Source organism: Plectropomus leopardus, chromosome 23 (assembly GCF_008729295.1).
Source record: "Plectropomus leopardus isolate mb chromosome 23, YSFRI_Pleo_2.0, whole genome shotgun sequence".
NCBI classification, from domain to species: domain Eukaryota; kingdom Metazoa; phylum Chordata; class Actinopteri; order Perciformes; family Serranidae; genus Plectropomus; species Plectropomus leopardus.
This window is the reverse complement of record NC_056485.1, coordinates 17,481,995-17,501,275: the sequence shown is the minus strand read 5'-3', so window position 1 is coordinate 17,501,275 and position 19,281 is coordinate 17,481,995. Positions and strand designations below refer to the sequence as shown.

At 40.5% G+C, this 19,281-nt stretch overlaps 1 protein-coding gene across 4 annotated transcripts in view; it reads right to left on the bottom strand.

The window, feature by feature from the left end:
• Positions 1-16,963, bottom strand: part of chd3 (chromodomain helicase DNA binding protein 3) — a 58,051-nt gene extending 41,088 nt beyond the window's left edge. For 2 of the 4 annotated variants that reach the window (XM_042512187.1, XM_042512189.1), the window contains exons 1-16: positions 16,202-16,963; positions 13,083-13,210; positions 12,811-12,999; positions 12,607-12,734; positions 11,287-11,525; positions 9,447-9,580; positions 9,207-9,342; positions 8,243-8,418; positions 6,649-6,918; positions 4,611-4,814; positions 4,299-4,522; positions 3,246-3,377; positions 2,567-2,672; positions 1,714-1,905; positions 877-1,077; positions 248-385 (exon numbers count right to left, since the gene is read on the bottom strand). In XM_042512187.1, the coding sequence (XP_042368121.1) occupies positions 248-385; positions 877-1,077; positions 1,714-1,905; positions 2,567-2,672; positions 3,246-3,377; positions 4,299-4,522; positions 4,611-4,814; positions 6,649-6,918; positions 8,243-8,418; positions 9,207-9,342; positions 9,447-9,580; positions 11,287-11,525; positions 12,607-12,734; positions 12,811-12,999; positions 13,083-13,210; positions 16,202-16,367 (2,763 nt within the window). In that variant the 5' untranslated portion in view covers positions 16,368-16,963. The remainder of the gene's footprint in view (positions 1-247; positions 386-876; positions 1,078-1,713; positions 1,906-2,566; positions 2,673-3,245; positions 3,378-4,298; positions 4,523-4,610; positions 4,815-6,648; positions 6,919-8,242; positions 8,419-9,206; positions 9,343-9,446; positions 9,581-11,286; positions 11,526-12,606; positions 12,735-12,810; positions 13,000-13,082; positions 13,211-16,201) is intronic. The other 2 variants (XM_042512188.1, XM_042512190.1) reach the window with 1 other exon arrangement.
• Between the last annotated feature and the right edge of the window lie 2,318 nt (positions 16,964-19,281).

The window sequence follows — 19,281 nt, the reverse complement described above, 5'->3', positions numbered from 1 at the left end:
GCTACACTACAAATAGTAAAATAAATAAAATATAATAATTAAAATAATCGAAAACATTTAAAATATAGGTTAATAGAATCATTTTTATATAAATGGGTTTTAAGCAGAGATAAAAGTGAATTTAGACCACAAATCTCATGAAAGCACAGATATTTTTTGCGTGGAAAAGTTTATCCTCATCCTCGATGAGAAATGGGGAATTACTACATTTACATCGACACACACAGACAGAATATAGCCACAGTACCTTGGACTGATTATTCTTGAGACGGTGAGCCTCGTCCACCACCAGACAGGCCCAGTCGATGGATTTGAGTGCCGTCTGGTCGATGGTCACCAACTCATAGGAGGTCAGCAGCACGTGGAATTTGATAGGAGCTTCTCTCTGCAGGAAAACAAGGAAGGACAGGATGTTATATTACGTTAAGGTTGTTTCATTATTTGTTTCTTCTTATATAATGGTTATTGTTAAAGGTACCAGGTTTAAACTGGTTTAAATTGCACTTAAAAGGGAAAAAAAAATCATGTTAATTCTCCATGTGATGAAAAACATTAGAGCTGAGTCATCGAGTTAAAATCAATGTATCACAAAATGAATATTATCTGATTCAAGCAACTTTTAAGATTACGGTTCAGATCAAATTTGTCACTAACCCGACTAATAAACAACATGAGTTTTGATTTATATTTTTCCAATAATGATAATTTCTAAAATCAATAACATGATTAAATCATATAATTACTACACGATTCCACTGAAAATAAAGAATTAAATTATAGTATTGAATTATCTCCTAACCCTTGATAGCACACAGTTTTTTTCACCTCCCATCATCCTCAAATTTATTTTGAGATTTTCGCTCTCGCCGTCCTCACCCTGAGTTTGAAGGCCTTCTTCCCTCCTTTTACGGCCGTGTCGTCGAAGGAGAACTCGTTCTCTCTGATGATGGCTCGGCTGTCCTTGTCTCCCGTGTACGTCACCACGTAGAAGTCGGGCGCCCACATCTCAAACTCCCTCTCCCAGTTGATGATGGTGGAGAGCGGAGCGCTGACCAGGAACGGCCCCTTAGTGTGGCCCTGAGGGCCGGAAGAGAAGGAACAAGTCATACAGTCTGTCCGTGAAACGAGACTATAAGAGGACCAAGAGGCTCCAGTATTATTATTAAAAAATTCCACAACATTACAGACCATAGAATATGTTACCAGATCATCACATCATGCATCAAATTATTAAGAAAAAAAAAAACCTCATGTAATGCTTTATAAAAATGCAAAAGTCAATGTAATATAAAAGAAATCTGAAAATTAAAGTAAATTCATACAAATTAAAAGATACAAATAAAAATAAATCTAGTAAAAAATAAATAAATCTAGCAAAAAAACAAATCTATAAAAAAAAAATACAAATTGTCAGTGTTGTATAATAAAAATCTGAAAATAAAAGTAACTTTATAAAATAAACAAAATAAATATAAAAAATATAGAAATAAAAATACATACAAATAATAATGAATCTAGTAACAAAATCTGTTTCAAATATATTGCAGGAAAAATAGAACCAAATAGAAATTATAGAATAACTAAAATACTAAAATGTATCTTCGTAAAATGAAATTGGGTTTTGCCAATTTTTTAGAAAGGCAATTTTGACTGCAAAAAAAAAAAAAGTTAAACCATGTGGTTACAACGGCTGTTAAAGGGTTAAGTTATAACCTCTTTGAAGAGCGAGTAGAGGAAGACGATGGTCTGGATGGTCTTGCCGAGGCCCATCTCGTCTGCCAGGATGGTGTCCGTGCCCTGAGCCCAGGAAAACCGGAGCCAGTTCAGACCCTCCAGCTGGTACAGGTGCAGCGTCCCGCCGGTCGATGTGACAAAGTCGGGCTGCTCCTCGTATTTTATCGTAGGCTGGAATACGAGAACAAAGTACAGAAACATAATTGGGACACAGTTAGTTATATTTACACCAGAATGAGAAGTATTATAATAGTAGCAATATCACAGTTTTATATCAGTGAAGTTATTTTCATTAAAGAGGCCCAGTAAACTTTTCCCTGTTTTTGTCTATAATGTCGGATGTTTATAATAAATGTGGTAAAGTTTTAAATAACGAGGTAAATGTATGTAAAAGTAATAACTGTAAGTAAAAATCTCAGGCGTCAGACTGTTCTGAACTCTGTCTTTTACTTTTGTTTGAGATAAACTGACGTCAGCTGGTGACAGATTTTTTTACATCTGCTCCAGACGGAAACCCAAAATAAAAAATCTGAACTTTAAAATGAGAATAATCAGTTCCCTTTAATATTGTCTTTAATCAGTTCAGGATTATTGTATTAGCTTTGTTCTACAAAATCATTCCACTACACAAAAAATGTCTAAAATTTTTATTAGTTTCCACATAAAGGGATGATGTTTGGAACAGGTGAGACAAATAGTATGTGTAAGAGTACATACATTTTAAATACAAAAACCCACAAAATAAACATTCTCTGGGGCTGAGATGTGGTGAAAAAAAACAGACAGGAAGCAGCTAGAAAGACACGACAAAATGAAATTAAAGTTAACTCACGTCAGTGACGGGCGAGGCGGGATCCTCCTCCTCCTCCTCCTCACCCTCCTGGGTCTTACTCCTAATCTTCCTGGGTTTGTCCAGGTCATCCTTCATTATTGCATCTCTGTTGAATAACAAGTTATCAGTGATTATGTTCATGTGCACACTGATATTACACTTTTATCAGAATATGACAATATTCTCTTTTTAAAATAAATGTTTTTTATGCATGTCCTGGTTTAAATAAAGACATGATGTTTTTTAATGTTAATATTAAGTTATTATTGTGATTTTTACTGAGATGATGATTATTATTATTACTACTTTCTTTAATTTCTTGTGCCATAGGGTAGAGAGTCATGTCTATTTCTGTAAAATCAAATAAAGCACAAAAAATAATAAAAAATTAATAAATAAATAAATTTTAAAATACATTTTAATTAATTAATAAAAAAATATAAATAAATTACATTATTCTGAACTTGATATTGGTCATGTAAACAGCATATCCAAAATTAGGCCTTATTCTGAATGCAGCATTTTCAGATAAAGAGGAGGAATATGCCGATATTATTCAGGTTTTAGGTGTATTTTTTGGACATGTGGACATCACATCAGGAATATGTGTCTCACTTGTTTTTTTTAAATGCAGTTTGTGACACACAGCCTCTTGCCTGTTTACGTTTTTTTTTCTTACCTGTGTCTCCAGTAGTTGCCCTTGTAAATTGCAAATTCAGGGATGTCCATGTCGTCTCTCTCCCAGGTGCACTGATCATAGGTCAGGTCTCTCCATTTGACCAGGTAGTGGTACATCCCCTTCTTATCCACACTGTCAGGAGGACACACACACACAAAACACAGCGAGTGCTTTATTACGTGTTTAAACAAATGTTAGCGTTTCAGCAGTGTGTGGTCAAAACGACCTCAAAAGTATCCGCAAACACATGTCAAGTTGTGTAATTGGACTGCACTGAAAGACGGAGACAGAGGGAGGGAGTTACGAAGCTTCTCTTAGAGCACCTTTCTTTTTATCCTCTTAAAATAATATCCACAACTTGGATTAATTTTTAAGAAAAATACGAATTTTTTGGTTCCCTTAATTGGTGAAGACTGAGTGAATTTAATTTTTTAATTACATTTTTTACTGTTTATGTAAACTGAGTTGAAAATATGCCTCACCATTTGTAATTTAAAGCCTCTAATTTTACACATATTATACCTTGTAAAAAAATAAAAATAAAAATGAAATATTTTTCAATGGAAATTTTGTCAGTGAATATCAACTGATTTGTGTGGATCATGTTGAGACTTTTTCACACAAAATTCACATGTAGGAGAGAAAAGGTGCTTTCCAGCAGATGGTGCTAATGCAACACTTATGGATACTAACCACTTTTAAACTTAACAGAAGAAGACCAAACCAAACCTGTCACTAGTGCTTTGTGTTTTATGAGTTATGTAACTTGGCATTTGTCAGTGAATACTTATGAGACTGTTTAATCCTCCACAGCAGGCCAAAAAAATACCCTGCAAACTGTGACTGGCATATTAATGTAAATTTATAAATACAAATATGTCACATATGCCTGGAATTCATAATAAATCAGTTACAGTACACTCTGCTTGAAGTAATAATTGAGCTTTGAAGTAATTAAGAACTACTTGATGTTAGTTTTTGAAAAAACTTAAATGAAGTAATGAAATAACGTTTCAGAAGATCTGCGTGCTCGCGCTCGCACACTAAGCTCACCTGTGGTTGATGATGCGGTGGATCATCATCCACTCAGGCTTGATGCCGTATTTGTAGTACTTGTCTTCCAGTATGGCGTACTGGGGGTCCTTGGCCCTCCTCTTCTCGCTCTTTCCCACCGTGTTCTCGTCCTCTCCGCCTGACCCGTAATCCAGGCTGGGAGGCTCGTCCATGTCCGTCTTCCTCTGGTAGTTTCTGTACATCACCGAGTGGAAGATCTCCAGCTGGGAGGAGATAAAGACGATAATTAGGATTAAATTTTGAATCCTTCTCACATCGTTTTGACCACCACTTTAATGTTTCCTCTCTCACCTGCAGCTCAGTGATCCAGGTACAGTGCCAGTACGACTGCCCGGTCAGTTTGACGAAGAACTCCCTCTCTGCTCGGCCCTTCATGGGTGGCGGCGGCGGGGCGTCCGGAGGGGCGTCAGGAGCCGGGGGAACAGGGATGGGAGGCGGAGGGTCACCCCATCGCCAGTGGAGGATCTTCTGGACACGTCCTTTGATTGGCGGACACTAGAGGAGGAATGCAAGTTATGAATGACTTTGTTTTGATCCCAAAAAACAAATTAAATTAAATTAAAACATTATATAAACAAACAAAACAAAAGTACAGTGTCCGAAAAGGTGTAGGTAGAAGTCATATCTACCCCTTTCTCACTTTTTCTTTTAACACATATATATTATGTCAACAATTTCCAAAGTTAGGATTAGTGCTTGGAAGTGTGTGCAGGTGCTGCATTTTCATTTTTAGTTTACATTTATTTGCACATAAAAACATATGAAAAAAGGTGATAAATCGCAGTTTATCAACGTTAAGCTGTAGCAATACTCAGCCTACTGCAGAACATTTAAAATCTATCTTGACCTAAATATTGTGATAACATTATATTTTTTTGGGGGGGGTGTCTGATGATTCCCACCCCTGCCTAAGACTATTTTGGCTTCATTTGTTGTCCTTTTCCTAATGTAATAAAATAGACTTTAAATGGAGCGCTCAGCTGTGGTGCCAGCCCTCAGGAGGAACAAATCACAATTATAGTTATTTGCACTCACAATGAAACTCCCCAAAGTGCCGTCAGGTTTCTCAACAACAGACAACATCGAGGAGCATGAGTAACAACACTGCTGAGAATCAGCGCAGGCACACAGGAAATCATACAACAAAGTCAGCATCAGGGCTATTTTCTTAACAACAGCTACTTATTTTAAGTGTGTTATTGATACAAGAGGCTGCCTTTTGATTGTTTAAGTGCGTGTGTGTGTGTGTGTGTGTGTGTGTGTGTGTGTGTGTGTGTGTGGGAGTATTCAGACTGGCGGCACAGTGCGAGGACAGGCTGTGTAGTTTCAGTCCTGCTGTAACAACTTTTTTTTTCAACCTGCAGGACTTCTGTCAGAGCAACACTTCTCGTCTCTGAAGTTTTTGTCATGCACATACACACATGTAAAAAGCTGATTAGAAACCTGGTTACATGTACACATGGCCAAGAAATGGACTTTTTCTTGGACAAATCTAACTGGGGAAAATCTTATTCCACAGTTTTTTATATTCTCGCCATTTAATGGTGTGTTTTCTTTTCCAAACTGGAAAATATTTTCCCATGTTTTTGTGCCGAGGTGATTAATAGAAATAACAATTTTTGAAATTGTATTAAGCTAGAGCGCTGGAGCCTGGAGTGGAACAACAGGCGGCAATGTAACCGCACATTTGTCAATTTCTGTCCACTAAAAGCGCTTGTGTTTGCCACTGATAGGCTCAGTTTATGCGAGTTTTATGATGATAAAACTACTGTTTATTTAAGTGCAGTCTGGTGGATTTGGTGATTTCTGGTTAAATAATTAAATTAAATTATTATTAATGCTTGTTGTGATTCTTGTAACTGTCTCTTTTAATTCCTTGTTTATCGTGTGGTTATCGTAAGTCTGTCTTGAATGAGACTGCCTGATTATATACAAATTTAATAATAGAAAATAAATGCAAAAGCTGTCTGTAACCCTGTTACTGAAGATGTGAAGGCACTCACTGAAAAAAGTTGTATCTATCATACAGATTTATACGACGGATGAAACACATTTTACTCCAAATCAAAATAAAGCAACACAGTAAAAACATCAACGCGAAAGTCCTAAAGGGAAAATCCGAGTACAAAAGCTCCACCATAAACTTAGAAAAATGACACTTCATGTCCTTTATCCAATGCTCTAAATACAGACTGTATACAGTGCATCATTTATCAATAAAAATCCTACATTAGTAAGCCTGTAAATAATAAATTAAAGTGGATGGAGGGAGGACACAGAGTCCTGAATCAGGTACAAACAGCAGGTAAGTAAAGGAGAAGCAGCTCACCGTGCAGCGCGGACACAGCCACTCTCCGTTGGGGATCTCCGGCAGCGGCGGGTTCAGACAGTGGATGTGGTAAGAGGAGGTGCAGGTGTCGCAGCACAGCAGCTCGCCTCCGTCTTTACACACCCGACAAAACTCCATGTGGTCATCATCCTCCTCGTCCGCCCCCGTGGGGACGCCCACTCTGACCTCTGAGATCACTCTGTCCTCGCTGTCCTCCTCAAAGTCCTCAAAATCCTCGTCCTTTGCTTCCCACTGAATTCCCTCTTTTTCCTGGCAAACGAAAAATTTCATTAATTGATCGACATCTCAGCTGAATTAAACTTTGAGAAAACCTTTTTTGGGAGGCAAAATTTACATTCAGGGTGGATCCACGTGATAGCTATGGTATCTTTTGAATTTTCAATAAGTGAAAAAAAGCAAGGACAAGGAGGAGAACTCAGATTTTCAGACTTTTTTTGTTATGTTTTTCCAGAAAAAACACAAAGACACCAAATTTACACGATTGTGCTGCAAAAAAAAACTTGCCACAAGAAAGAGTCACGGTGACGCAGTGCTGTAATGCTGTAATTGATCATTTTAAGCGAGGGTAAAAACATCTGTAATATGCTGAAGGATCTTTCTACACAACGTGCTAATACAGGAATGGCATCTATTGTTATTGGGTGTCAGGCTGTCAAAAGCAAAATTAACCGAAACTGACATCCCATCCAAATTGATGCTTGACCTTTCACCTATGACCACCAAATTCAAATCAGTTCATTCTTGAGTCCACAGGGATGTGTGGGCCAAATTTGAGGAAACTTCCTCGAGGTGTGCTTGAGATATTTCGTTCACAACAATGAGACAGACAACGTGACTGTGACCTTGACCTTTGACCTATGATCACCAAAGTTGAATTAATTCACAGTTTAGTCCACATGGATGTTTGTGCCACATTTAGGAAGGAATTACTTCAAGGCGTTCTTGAGATATCTTGAGAATTTACAAAAATGAGATGGACAGACGGACAACCGGAAAAAAAATAATGCCTCCAGCCATGGAAATTATTTGTGCGGTTACGTACAAAACAACCACTTTCACAAGGATCTCGACTACAGTTTATTTCACTGCGTCTTCACTGTCAAAACTATCCAGTAAAATGCAAAAATAAAAGCTTTTTGTCAACCAAACACCTTGGTACTCTACATTAAACTCACTTTGATTCACTGAGCCGACTAATTTTACCTGTTTCGGTATAAAGACTGTTCACTGTGTCATGGTAACCAAAAAAAATGAGCACTGGGTTTTATTTGTGACATTACTGAATAGATCTACCCCCACAGCACCACTTCAGGTATCAGTCTTTGTCTGGACAGGATTGTGTTTGTCTGAATGCAGCCGGCTCTCCGCTGAGATTTGTGATGCAGCTACAAAGCCTCCATTCATCCGCTGCTCAGAGCAAGTAAAAACAAACCACTTTAAACTGTTTTTCTTTTCGCTCAGCTTTGCCAAGTACATGCGTCACTTGAAGATAAATATGTGAATAAGGATGCTGAGCAAAAAAAAAAAAATCAAAAATAGAAAGTAGAAACAGGCATGTTCTTGTTGAACTCACGCAGTGCGGGCAGCTCCACTTGCCCTCGGGGGCCTTGTCCAGCTCGGGCTCCAGGCAGACGAGGTGATACGCTCGGGGACACGTGTCACACAGGATGATCTCTCCGCCCTGCTGACAAACCTCGCAGTAGTCCTGATGATCCGTCTCGTAGCCGTCTCCTTCCTCTTCACCTGGAACTGTAAAGTGTGAGACAAACGCAGAGACACGTCTGAAACGGCGGAAAATGCTTTCTTCATTTTTTAAAATAATTCAGGCTAAAAACATAATTAAATGTAGCAGTTGAGTCTTTAAGGGACAGTTTGGATTAGGGGGCCGACAGATTATCGGGGGCTGATATTTGGCATGTTGCTGATTATCTGTTCAGTGACAACACAGTGCCGATAAAATTAATCAATGAAAATATGCAAAAAAATGTCAGCATGGGAGGAACTTTTATTTTCCTAACATAAAACCTGCATAAAACCTCAGTGAGATACTTTTATTTACTAATTTTCTATTTAAATTTTCACTTGATTTTATTTTTAAAAAATGCTGGGAACTTGCTGTATATGATTATTGAAAGTTTCCATTTTGATTAAATATTTAATATTTATATATTATATATATATATTATTATATATATATTATAGAAATATTATATTTATATTAAATTTAAAAATATTGAATATATTTAATGAGTAAAGGCATTTAAACAAAGTGCATAAACAAAGTGATAAACTGTATTTTTATGACTCTAAATATTAATTTCTAAAAAAGTGGCTAAAATACATTTTGCTGCTATTATTGTTGGTATTTCTGCCTGCTTCTCCAAACTGGTAGCGTGCCAATCGACACCTACTACTGAGGTGATACCTCATAAAAAAACCCACTTCACAAAGATCCCAGCCATCGCTTTAACATAGATGTGGACATGCTATTTATATAATTATATGTTGTTCATATAACAGACAATTTGTGCTCATACTTGCACTCTTCTTCTTCTTTTTGGCAGGCCGTCCGCGCTTGTTCTTCTTGACGCGGCCGGAGCTGTCGGAGCGAACGGAGGAGCTGTGAACGCTGGAGTCCTCCTGCTCCGACTCGTCCTCGTCCATGTCATCGCTCTGACGGGGAGCAAAGACGGAGTCAAGGAAAAGAAAAACACAATTAACAGGTAACAGAAACGGGAAAAAGAAGGAGAGGAGAGACGGTGAAGTTTTGTACTCACTGAGCAACTCTTCTTCCTCTTTGCACCTATAGGCGATAGTTTGATACGAATGGGCGCCATCTTTTTTGCCTTTGCCAGAGCCTTTTTCTTGTCCGGGACTCGAGGACTTTTACTGCGCTTCTTATAGCCGGGGCCTGTAACAGGGACGATAATAAGACAGACGAATGACAAATCAGTGAGTGACAAAGAGTACAAAAGGTCAGTTTGTTTTCTCATATTGAGGATAAACCTGGGCTTTTATTTTGGAAACAAAGTATTATTATGGGAAAAAAATGTTTTTCTTTTGATGCAAAAAAGCAACTTGTTGCTGCCTGTTTTTTTTTAGCTGTGTTGGACTCTGGTTATCTGTTATTTATGCATACCTTTGCTCAGTGTCTTCATATGGTTGACACAGTTTTTCCCGAGGTTCATTATCACTTGTAAAGCCCTGACTCACCACTTTGAGTCGTACTCTCGGGTAGAGTCGCCTGCTCTGACTCTGTCACTGCTACACCTTTATATATACGGCAATTACTGGACTGCTACTGCTATGTCTTTATCATACATTCTCAGGACTTTTTTATGCTTTCTGCTCCAAATGCCTGGACACAAACTGGATAAAGGGCAATCGCGTATTCTGCAGTAATATGTGGCAAATAACCAAAACCCAAAATGTGAAATCCAAAATGAAGGAAATAAGAGGCAGATTCCTTTTAAATTTTCTGTCTAAAAAAATACATGTTTTTTTGTGTGTTGTTTCCATGAAAACAGCTCTTTAAAGGGATAGTTTGGATCTTTTTTGAGGCGGGATCCAGAGTCAGTGTGTTACCTTCAGCACACTCACAGAGGCTAAATAACCCAGCTAACACCAGACGTCCATATGACGTCAGGAAGATCAGGCAGAACAGGTGTTAAATTTTGGTTGGAATGAAAATCGTGAAGACACTATTTTCAATGTCTAACCGCATAAGAATTTCATGTTTTTTGGAAGTTACAATTACAACATTTTGCAGACGTTGGGCTTGTTTTCTGTATCTTACCACTAAATGCTGTTAGTCTACGCCATGATGACGTTGACTTGAGATGTTTGGACCAGGTTAGTTTTTGCTTCCTCACAAAATAACTTAAAACCGACAAAACAGAAACATCATCGTTGTTAGTAAATTTATTTATCAGGCCCACTGAAAAAAAATCAGTATCACTTTAAGAGGATGCTATATTTAGTATATTTTCACTGTTTTAGTTTGCAGTCGACAGCCCTTTCCCGCAGGAGTCTGTAGCTGCTACCTAAGCTTTCTTCCAGACCAGACTCCATTGACAAAAACAATAATTTTAGGTTGCTGAACACAGGAGCTGCTGGTCTACTACTGCCTTGATCAGTTACTTTATTTGTCTTACTGTGTGACTTTGGTGAATCCAAGCTGACTCTTTTAAACCCCACAGTCACAAAATAACACCAACAAACTAACCAGTCACGGCAGTGGTAGACCAAAGTGGTTGACCAAATTATTGTTTTTCTGAATGGAGTCTGGCTATAAAGAGAACAATATCACAGCTTAAGTTCCCTGTTGAAAATCGCTGTCTGAGGGCAAGTTAAAGCAGGGAAAATATTCTAAATATAGCAGACACTTGAACTAATATGTCTTATTTAGGTGTCTAAAATATGTTTTGTAGCTGCCCCAGTCCACAGCAGTACACTGCTTCGCCCCCTGTGGCGGTATATCTGCCTGCTTCTCCAGTCTAGGGGTGTCCCGACCACAATCTACTAATGCACTTCTACCAATAACAAGTGATTCAGTTTTTCTGCTGGATGACAAACCGACACAAAAGCCACATGGATACAGAAAAAGCAAGCACTGACCTTTGCCCTCTTTCGTCTTGGCCTTCCTGATTGGTGGTGGCTGCGGCGGAGGCTCAGGCGAGGCGTTCGCTGCGGAGACCTGCTCAGCGACAGCGATCGCGGCAGCTGCAGCGGCCGCCGCGACAGCAGCGGCGTTGCCCTTGAAGGGGTTGTTGGAGCTGAACTCCCTCCACTTGGCCCCCAGGATGGTCATCATCTTAGACATGGGGATCTTAGGATTCTTCTTGGCTATCATCGGCCTGAGAGCGAGAGGTGAGCATCAGTGAAATGTCAATTATATGTTAGTCACAGAAATGGTGTGCATTCTGCGTGTCAGTCAGACAAATAACTCCCCGACATGCACAAGTGGTGGACATTATGGATTCGTGTTATCAGAGTGAGAGCAGGTATGAGTCAGCCACGGAGGCCGAGGCTCAGGCTGCCGCTGACACTCCGACAGCACGACGAGCGAGGAGGATAAAGACACAGCTGCCAGAGGGAGACAGAGGCAAGTTGTTTTCAACCCACGCCACCTGTATCTGTGTTAATATGCTGCTGGTAGTTTCACCACGGACAGCTTCTGCTGCTGGAGGTCGGTCTGTGTGACAGGCGGGAAACTTTATACAAAAGGTGACCCATAATTTTGTGTACTACAACAACACATGTGCATATGTGTATACTGCAGAAATACATGCTTTCAAAACTGAGAAGTGGAACCATAAATGAGCACACACCCTAAAGTGGGTGCTGGCAGTGACATTAACCTTGCAACCAATGCACAGAAGCTTTTTCAGATTCTGCAGAGCACTAGTTTCTCTGTGTCATTATGAATAGAGCAGATGTTATAGTTCTGCAAGACCATAAGCGATCACAGACTCCTAGCAGCAAAACTTCCCTTTTACTCCTAAAATCCTTCTTTTAAAGGGACAGATCACCCCAAAATCAAAATATTTTTCCTCTTTCCTACAGTGCTACTTATCATTCTAGATTGCTTTGGTGTGTGTTGTCGAGTGTTTGAGATATCGGCCGTGGAAATGTTTGCTTTCTCCCCTACATATTAGACTAAACGGCACTCGGCTTGTGGTGCTCAAAGTGCCAAAAAATTAATTTGAAAAACTCAACAGCAATGTCTCTTTCCAGAAATCATGACCCGGTTACTCAAAATAATCCACAGACCTTGTCTATTTTTTCCACTGAACACTGCACTACATCCGCCAACCGGACACACACACACACACACACACACACACACACACACACACATATATGTTTTTATTGTATTTTACCAACAGCTACAGCCAGCTGTCCACGTCAACACCACGTGAAAACAAAATACTGCACCTCATGAACTGGCTGAAGGCTTTGTAGTTGGTGAGCTCCCTGTAGTCCTCCTCTGTGAAGGTATGATCAACATCCTCCAGACCCCACTCCTTCGCCAGCTGGGCCGACGTCTTCTGCTCTATTGGCTGCTGAAAAGCCATTACCCATCAGGACACAAAGATAACACACTTGTCGAAGATTATTTTAATGTGTGTTGTTTTCTACCTTTGTTGTTTCCTCCTGACTGCTGTCTCGGTCCCCATCGAGTTTTTTCTTCTTCTTGGTTTTCTTCTCCTTCCTTTCTTTATGTTTCTTCTTTTTCTTTTTCTCTCCAGATCCATAGTCGCTGGCTACACTGTCTGAGTTCTCGCCGTAATCTCGTTCTCTGTCTGAGTCTCTCTCTACATCGCTGTCCTGAAGAGAAAATGATATTAAAAAGCAATTACTATGTTGCAACATAACCAGCAAAGTAAAAAAAAAAGGCATGATAAACTTACAATCTTCTTCCGTTTTTTTGCTTTGACCGGTTTCCCCTCTTTGTCTTTCTTCTTTGCCTCCCTCTTCTTTTTCGGACGCCCTTTCTTCCTGCACGGGATCTCTCTGTCTGATACCTCTGGCTCTTCGTCTAGACGAGAAAAGAAAGCGAGACGGCTATTAGAATCAGATGAGCAATAATCTTCCCAACACCGAGCTAATCCCAGCTGAACATAATTACACACAACAAAAGCTGCATGATAGCCACGGTGGCCTCTGCGACCTCTGACCCTGTCTAAATTGTGACACATGGTAAATTAGATGGAGTTCGTCAGAGGCTGTAAGTACATGTGACAGCTGGTGTTGGTGGTTCCATCACATGGGGATAATTCCCAGTGATGGCAGTGCCAGCGGCTGGAATTGGGCCAGTTTATTTTATTTTGCCCGACAGTTAATCCCGAGTATGAGCCGCGACAGGCAACTAGACGCTGCTTAACTTAGTTCTTACAGTGCGCCGAGTTTGGGCCAAAACTGGGCCAGATTATTTTTTAAACATCCGATCCCAAATCTCAGCCAAGTCACACAACAATATGTTCTTCTCCTGGTGTGAAGAGTTTGGCCCAAAGCTGCTCATTTCCAATAACAACCCAGTGATGGCAGCGTCCACAGCCGAGTTTGGGTCAGTTTATTTTGCCTGATTCTGGGACGTCGATAATCCCAAGTCTCAGCAGAGTCGGGCAACCAGATGCAACTCAATATATTTTGGCCTGAGTTTAGGCCAAAGCTGGGCCATGTTAACTTTGACAACAGCCCGGTGACGGCGGCTGCCAAGTCAGACTAGTTTACTCGGCCCTATTCTGAGGTCTCCTTGATCCAGAGACTCAGCCAAGTCTGGCAACCAAAAATGGCGTGCCGAGTTTGGGCCAATCCTGCGGCAGGTCATTTTTGATAATGTCACAGTGACGGCAGTGTCAGCAGTCGAGTCGGGCCATGTAAACTGGCCCAGTTCTGGCTTGTTATTCAACTTATTTGGCCCTACTCTAGGGCATCATTCATCCTGAGTCTTAGCCGAGTTGCGCATCCGGACGCGGCCCAAGTTATTTCTTCTCGTGTGCCGAGTTTGTGCCGATGCTGGGCCAGGTCATTTTGGCTACCTGGGGTTACTTTATTAATGATAGAAAAAATATGACAAGCAGTTTTGTAAACAAAGCTGAAAAGCATCTGTGAGGTCTGATGTGTAAAACACGGTTATATTTTTTAAACTCGATTAAAATAGCAGAAATAAAACTACTTTAACCCACCCCTTCCCCCTATTATATAATAGAAGACTCTCAGCCACAGAGCATCTAAAATACATGACTGTATCTCTGCTTTTACTGGAAATGATTTGAAAATATCAGGCCAGTTATTCCCCACGGTGCCTGTGCAATATCACAACCACAAGGAAAGCAATTGAACCTGCAACCTGACCTGGCTTGGAGCAGAAAAAGACAGAGCGACAGCAGCAGCAGCTTCAAAAGACAAAATGCATCAAAGCATTAAAGCATAACCAAAATATGGGCTGCGGTGTGGGCCTGTGCAACCAGCCTGTTTGATACAGACTACATTCTGTCGGATTTTATTGTCTGCCTGCCTTTGTTGGTGAGCGCTCTCTCCACCAGCAGCAGCAGCAACAGCAGCCCCCTCCTCCTCCTCCACCACCTCCTCCTCACTCCCACCCCAACCAACCCTTCCCGCGTATACGAGCAGCGCGCAGCCGGCGAAGTCGCGCCGGGGGCGGCGGCAGCACGCACGCAGGGCCCGGTGATTCAGAGGCCGCCAGCGGGACGGTGCGGAGCGGTGAACTGGAACGACTTCTCTCCCGCGCTGTAATCCCTGCACGGGGACCCCGACCACCGCTGTGGCCGCGGCTGGAGGTCGCGAGGGGGTTAAGGTCCTCGACGGGAAGCTCAATTTATCTGTCTGGAGCCGGCATGGCGGCGGAGCTAATTAGCTTCAAAAGACAAAGCAATGCAATTCTGTAATATTCACACAGGAAATGACACGTTTTTGTTGTATTAACTCACATTTCTCCCCTGTGACATCTGCACTTCTAACTTTCTCTGCTAAATGTGCATTGCATCATAAAATAAGCAACTACTTAATGTATTTTTTTAATGAATAAACTGCAACCTTAAGGCTATTTTTGATAGTTGCAGGTTACTTTCTGCACCCTTTACTTTCACTGCGTGCAGCCTCACTGTCACAGAAACTTCCAGAATGTCACTCAATCATCTCTTTTTGCAACACGGGAGCAACAAACTATGGTGTTTAATAAAAATGCATTTGAGAAACATGTTGTGTAGCTAATTAGTGCACATATAGAGGGAGCTAAACAGTCCCACCTCTGTGCCCTGTGAAGTGAGCAGCATGCAGCAGCAGCAGTGTCCTATTTTGACCTGTCATAGCGACAATGGGGTAGGGGGGCAAGTTTCTGTCTGGGCAACGTGCTTTCATGTCTGCACAACACAACGCATCCTCTCCTCTTGAGATCAAATATATATCGCCTCCGGCTAGGGGATTCCATGATTTCCAGTCCCTGCTTTGAGCTTTTTCTTTAACCCTCCGGGGCGACCTTATTATACCATGATTATTTTTAAATCATGCATTTTAGGAGCTGTCAAATTTGGATTTAAGGGAGCTGCAACTTTTGATGCTGGAGAAGAAACTTTGTTGGGATGTGCTGGAGGTGTAGAGGAAGTGGAGAGATTGTGCAGATTTTTTTTTTCTTTTTTGGCATTTTGTTGCAAACTGGAGTTTTAAAGCGCGCTCTTGTGTTTTTTCTCTCTCTTATAGGTGCAAATATGGCACCTATAAGAACACATAGGTGCAATAACTAGATGGTGCGTATGCTTTTAAAGGGTAAAGGTGGTGAAAGATGTTTTTTTAAGAACTATTAAGTTTGCATTTGCGCGCACTCGCTGGTGTGTACTGTACCGTGCTGGAGCTGGAGAAGCACCGACACACGGGGCGCAAACTGCGGGCTCCGGCTGCTTCCTAACACACCGTCTCTCCAAAAAATTTAACCGCTTAAGTTAAGTGTGTTTTTATTTCGTGTGCGCGCTCCCGACTTGTCCGCCAGTTTTTTCCTTTTTTACTGTACCTGGCGCGGCTGGTGTTGCAGTTTCCCGAGGCGCCGCCGGCGAGTTTATGTCGCTTGCGTTCTCGTCTAGGTCTCCGTCGTCGTCGTCTTCTTCATCAAAATCTCCTCCCTCGGAATTAACCACCATGCCCTCGTCTTCCTCACAGGACCGGAGAGGAGAGGACATTATATTCCTGTCATTGGGTCCGTCCTTGTATTCAAAAAAGCGTATTCTTGCCCCGAATGTGTGATATTTATTTAATATTCAAATCGGCACAGAAAAAAGTGGGGGGCGTTTTGAAATATTTTACACTAGGCAGAGCAACAAAGATGGCCGCCCTCTTATATTTATTTTTTAACAACCCCCCCAATAAGAAAAAATCCCCTTACATAAAAAATGGCTGACTATATTATTTCAGAACGCACCCCCCTCCTCCTTTCTCTCTCCGTCTCTCTTTCTCCCTCCGCGCGCCCCCTCCCTCCTTAAAAACGTACACATTGTTACAAGAGAAAGGGGTGTGTGACTGCATGTAAGTTACATTGTTACTTGTTTGTTTCTTTTCTGTCTTGCCCCCCCTCCCTCCTTTCCTCTCTTTTCCCCCTCCAAGTCCGGATCAGTCACGAATCCGACACACTCGCGTGGTGTCACTGTCACTTCTTGCAAGATCACGCAACTCTCTTTCTGCATTGCAGAGCCCGACACAAATCTATCAAATATGGCCACCTTATATTCTCCGGAGCCCCCACCGTTGTATAAAAAAATATTTTGGAGCAGTGTGTGTGTGTGTGTGTGTGTGTGTGTGTGAGTGTGAGTGCTGGGGAGGGATTGAGAGAGAGGGGGGTTGGGAAAATCTGCCGCAGCCATGCCCAGACTTACATCAGATTGTATTGCTTAAAAATTAACTACTTGTGGTGGGGATGAAAACAATTCACAATATGCAAACTGCAGCCCCCCCTTTATAAACCACCATATTAAACAGCTCTCAGCCAGTAATCCAGCCTCGCTGCAGAGGTTTAAAACCAACACAGGAGATTTTGTGAACTCTTGGTGTAAAATGTGCCGAGCAGCAGCAGCAGCAGCAGCAGCGGGCTGGATGGCAGTAAGGCCATGGGAATCCCTCAACCCCAGCCAGCCCTCAGCGGCTGCTCAGGGGCACTTTTGTTTTGACAAAAGGAATTTTGATTTGCCTTTCACATTCAAAAGCTCGCAACCAAATTGGGGTCAGAACTGACAGTACCGCAATGACTACAATATGAAAAATGATCTGCATCAAGATGAGCGTCTTATAAAAAATAAAGAAACCCATGTGTTAAACAATTTATGTGGCCTTGATATTCAACTTAATTTGTTGCAGTTATTCTTCAAAAAAAGGGATATAAATATAAATGTGCAACCTTTTGCATCATAACTGAATTTGTTCTGTCAAAGCAGCAAACGTCTATAAAGTGCACCCTGGTTCCCTCATCAAAAAAGCCGTTTAAAAAAAAGGTGATTTTGAGACGAGGGAACTGGAGGTGCTGAAATACAGGTTTTCACATTCAAAAGCTCACAGCCCAAATCGGGGTCAGACAGGAGAAACCGATGGTGATCAAACGTGGAAAAATTATCTGCATCCTGATGAGCTTCTAATAAAAAAAACCTATGTGTTAAAAATATGTGTTTTAACGGTGTGTGTGGCCTTGATTTAAATAAATTCAATTTAATTTGTTGCAGTTATTCTACAAAGTGTCCCAGACATGACATTTTTTTGGAGGCTGACGTGGAAATTTGCTTCACTCTTGTTCCCTCCTCAAAAATTCTATTAAATTCTAACCAAAAAAACAATTAAAAAACCCACTGACTTACACATGAGGGAACTGGAAGTGCTGAAATGCGAACTGATTTCCGTGTTTTCATATTTAAAACCTCACAGCCAAATCATAGTCAGAAGAGAGAAACTGCCGGCGGCACTATTGATAAAATATGAAAGATTATCTGTATTGAAACGTCTGCCTCCCGATGAACTTCTTAGACTAAAAGACAGTGTTTGAAAACATGTGTTTAACACTTCACATGGCCTTGATTTCATTGCATTTAACTAATCTAATGCATTTACTATTAAAAAAGGGAACAGAGCAACATTTCACAATAATGAATCTATTTCCTTAATATGCAGAAAAGGTCAATTTATTAGCAGTAAAGGCTCATTTATGCAAAACGTTAAATACAGACACGGACGAAGCTTTCTGTCAATACTCAGAAATCAATTCATCCGAACTTTACAGCTCATTTATACCTCCTTTAGCTATGAAAACAGATACGCTCACTTCAGATACGGATGCACGATAATATGTATCTGTGTGAAAAGTACAACATGTTTCATGAGGTCACACTGAACTTGACCTTTGACCTTCAACCACCAAATTCTATTGAATTTTAACCCTTAGGGCCCGCTTTAATATTAGACACAATCACATCAATCTGTGCTTTAAAAATCAAGCTTGAAAAAAATTATACATTAATATTATTCTCTACTTTCATTTACTTGTTTTTTTTTAACCAAAAGCATTTCTAATCAGAAAAATTAAATATTCATTAATTTTCAAAATTTTAACCCTTTAAATGCCAGGTTTGTGTCATGATGCCACTGTGTTTTTAGATGAAAAAAAAACATAAAAAGTGAAAGATTTTCAATACACTACATGCTAAGTAATTTTTTTCCAAAAATATTATCACAGCCTGGGATATATCAATGATTTACAGCAACACTGACTGTGACAGTGCACCTAGTGGAAATAGCATGTACTTTCTCCATATGCCAAATATGTTAAAAAATGACAAAATCAAGTGGAAAATAATAAGAATTACAAATTTCAAAGCAAAAGCCCAGAATGACACCCAGAAATAATACAATGCATGTTTTTATGCTCTGATGGCTGTGTGGCTGCAGTTAGAATGGGTTTCAATCACACATTTTTTTGCACTTAATCTGAATGTAACTATTTTGTTTACAAAGTGTAACTTAGACTTATTGTAGGAGCTGAGCTGGAAATTCCAAGACTAAACAAAAACACACACTCTTGCCAAAATTCACGCCATGTGCATAAACACAGCCAAAATA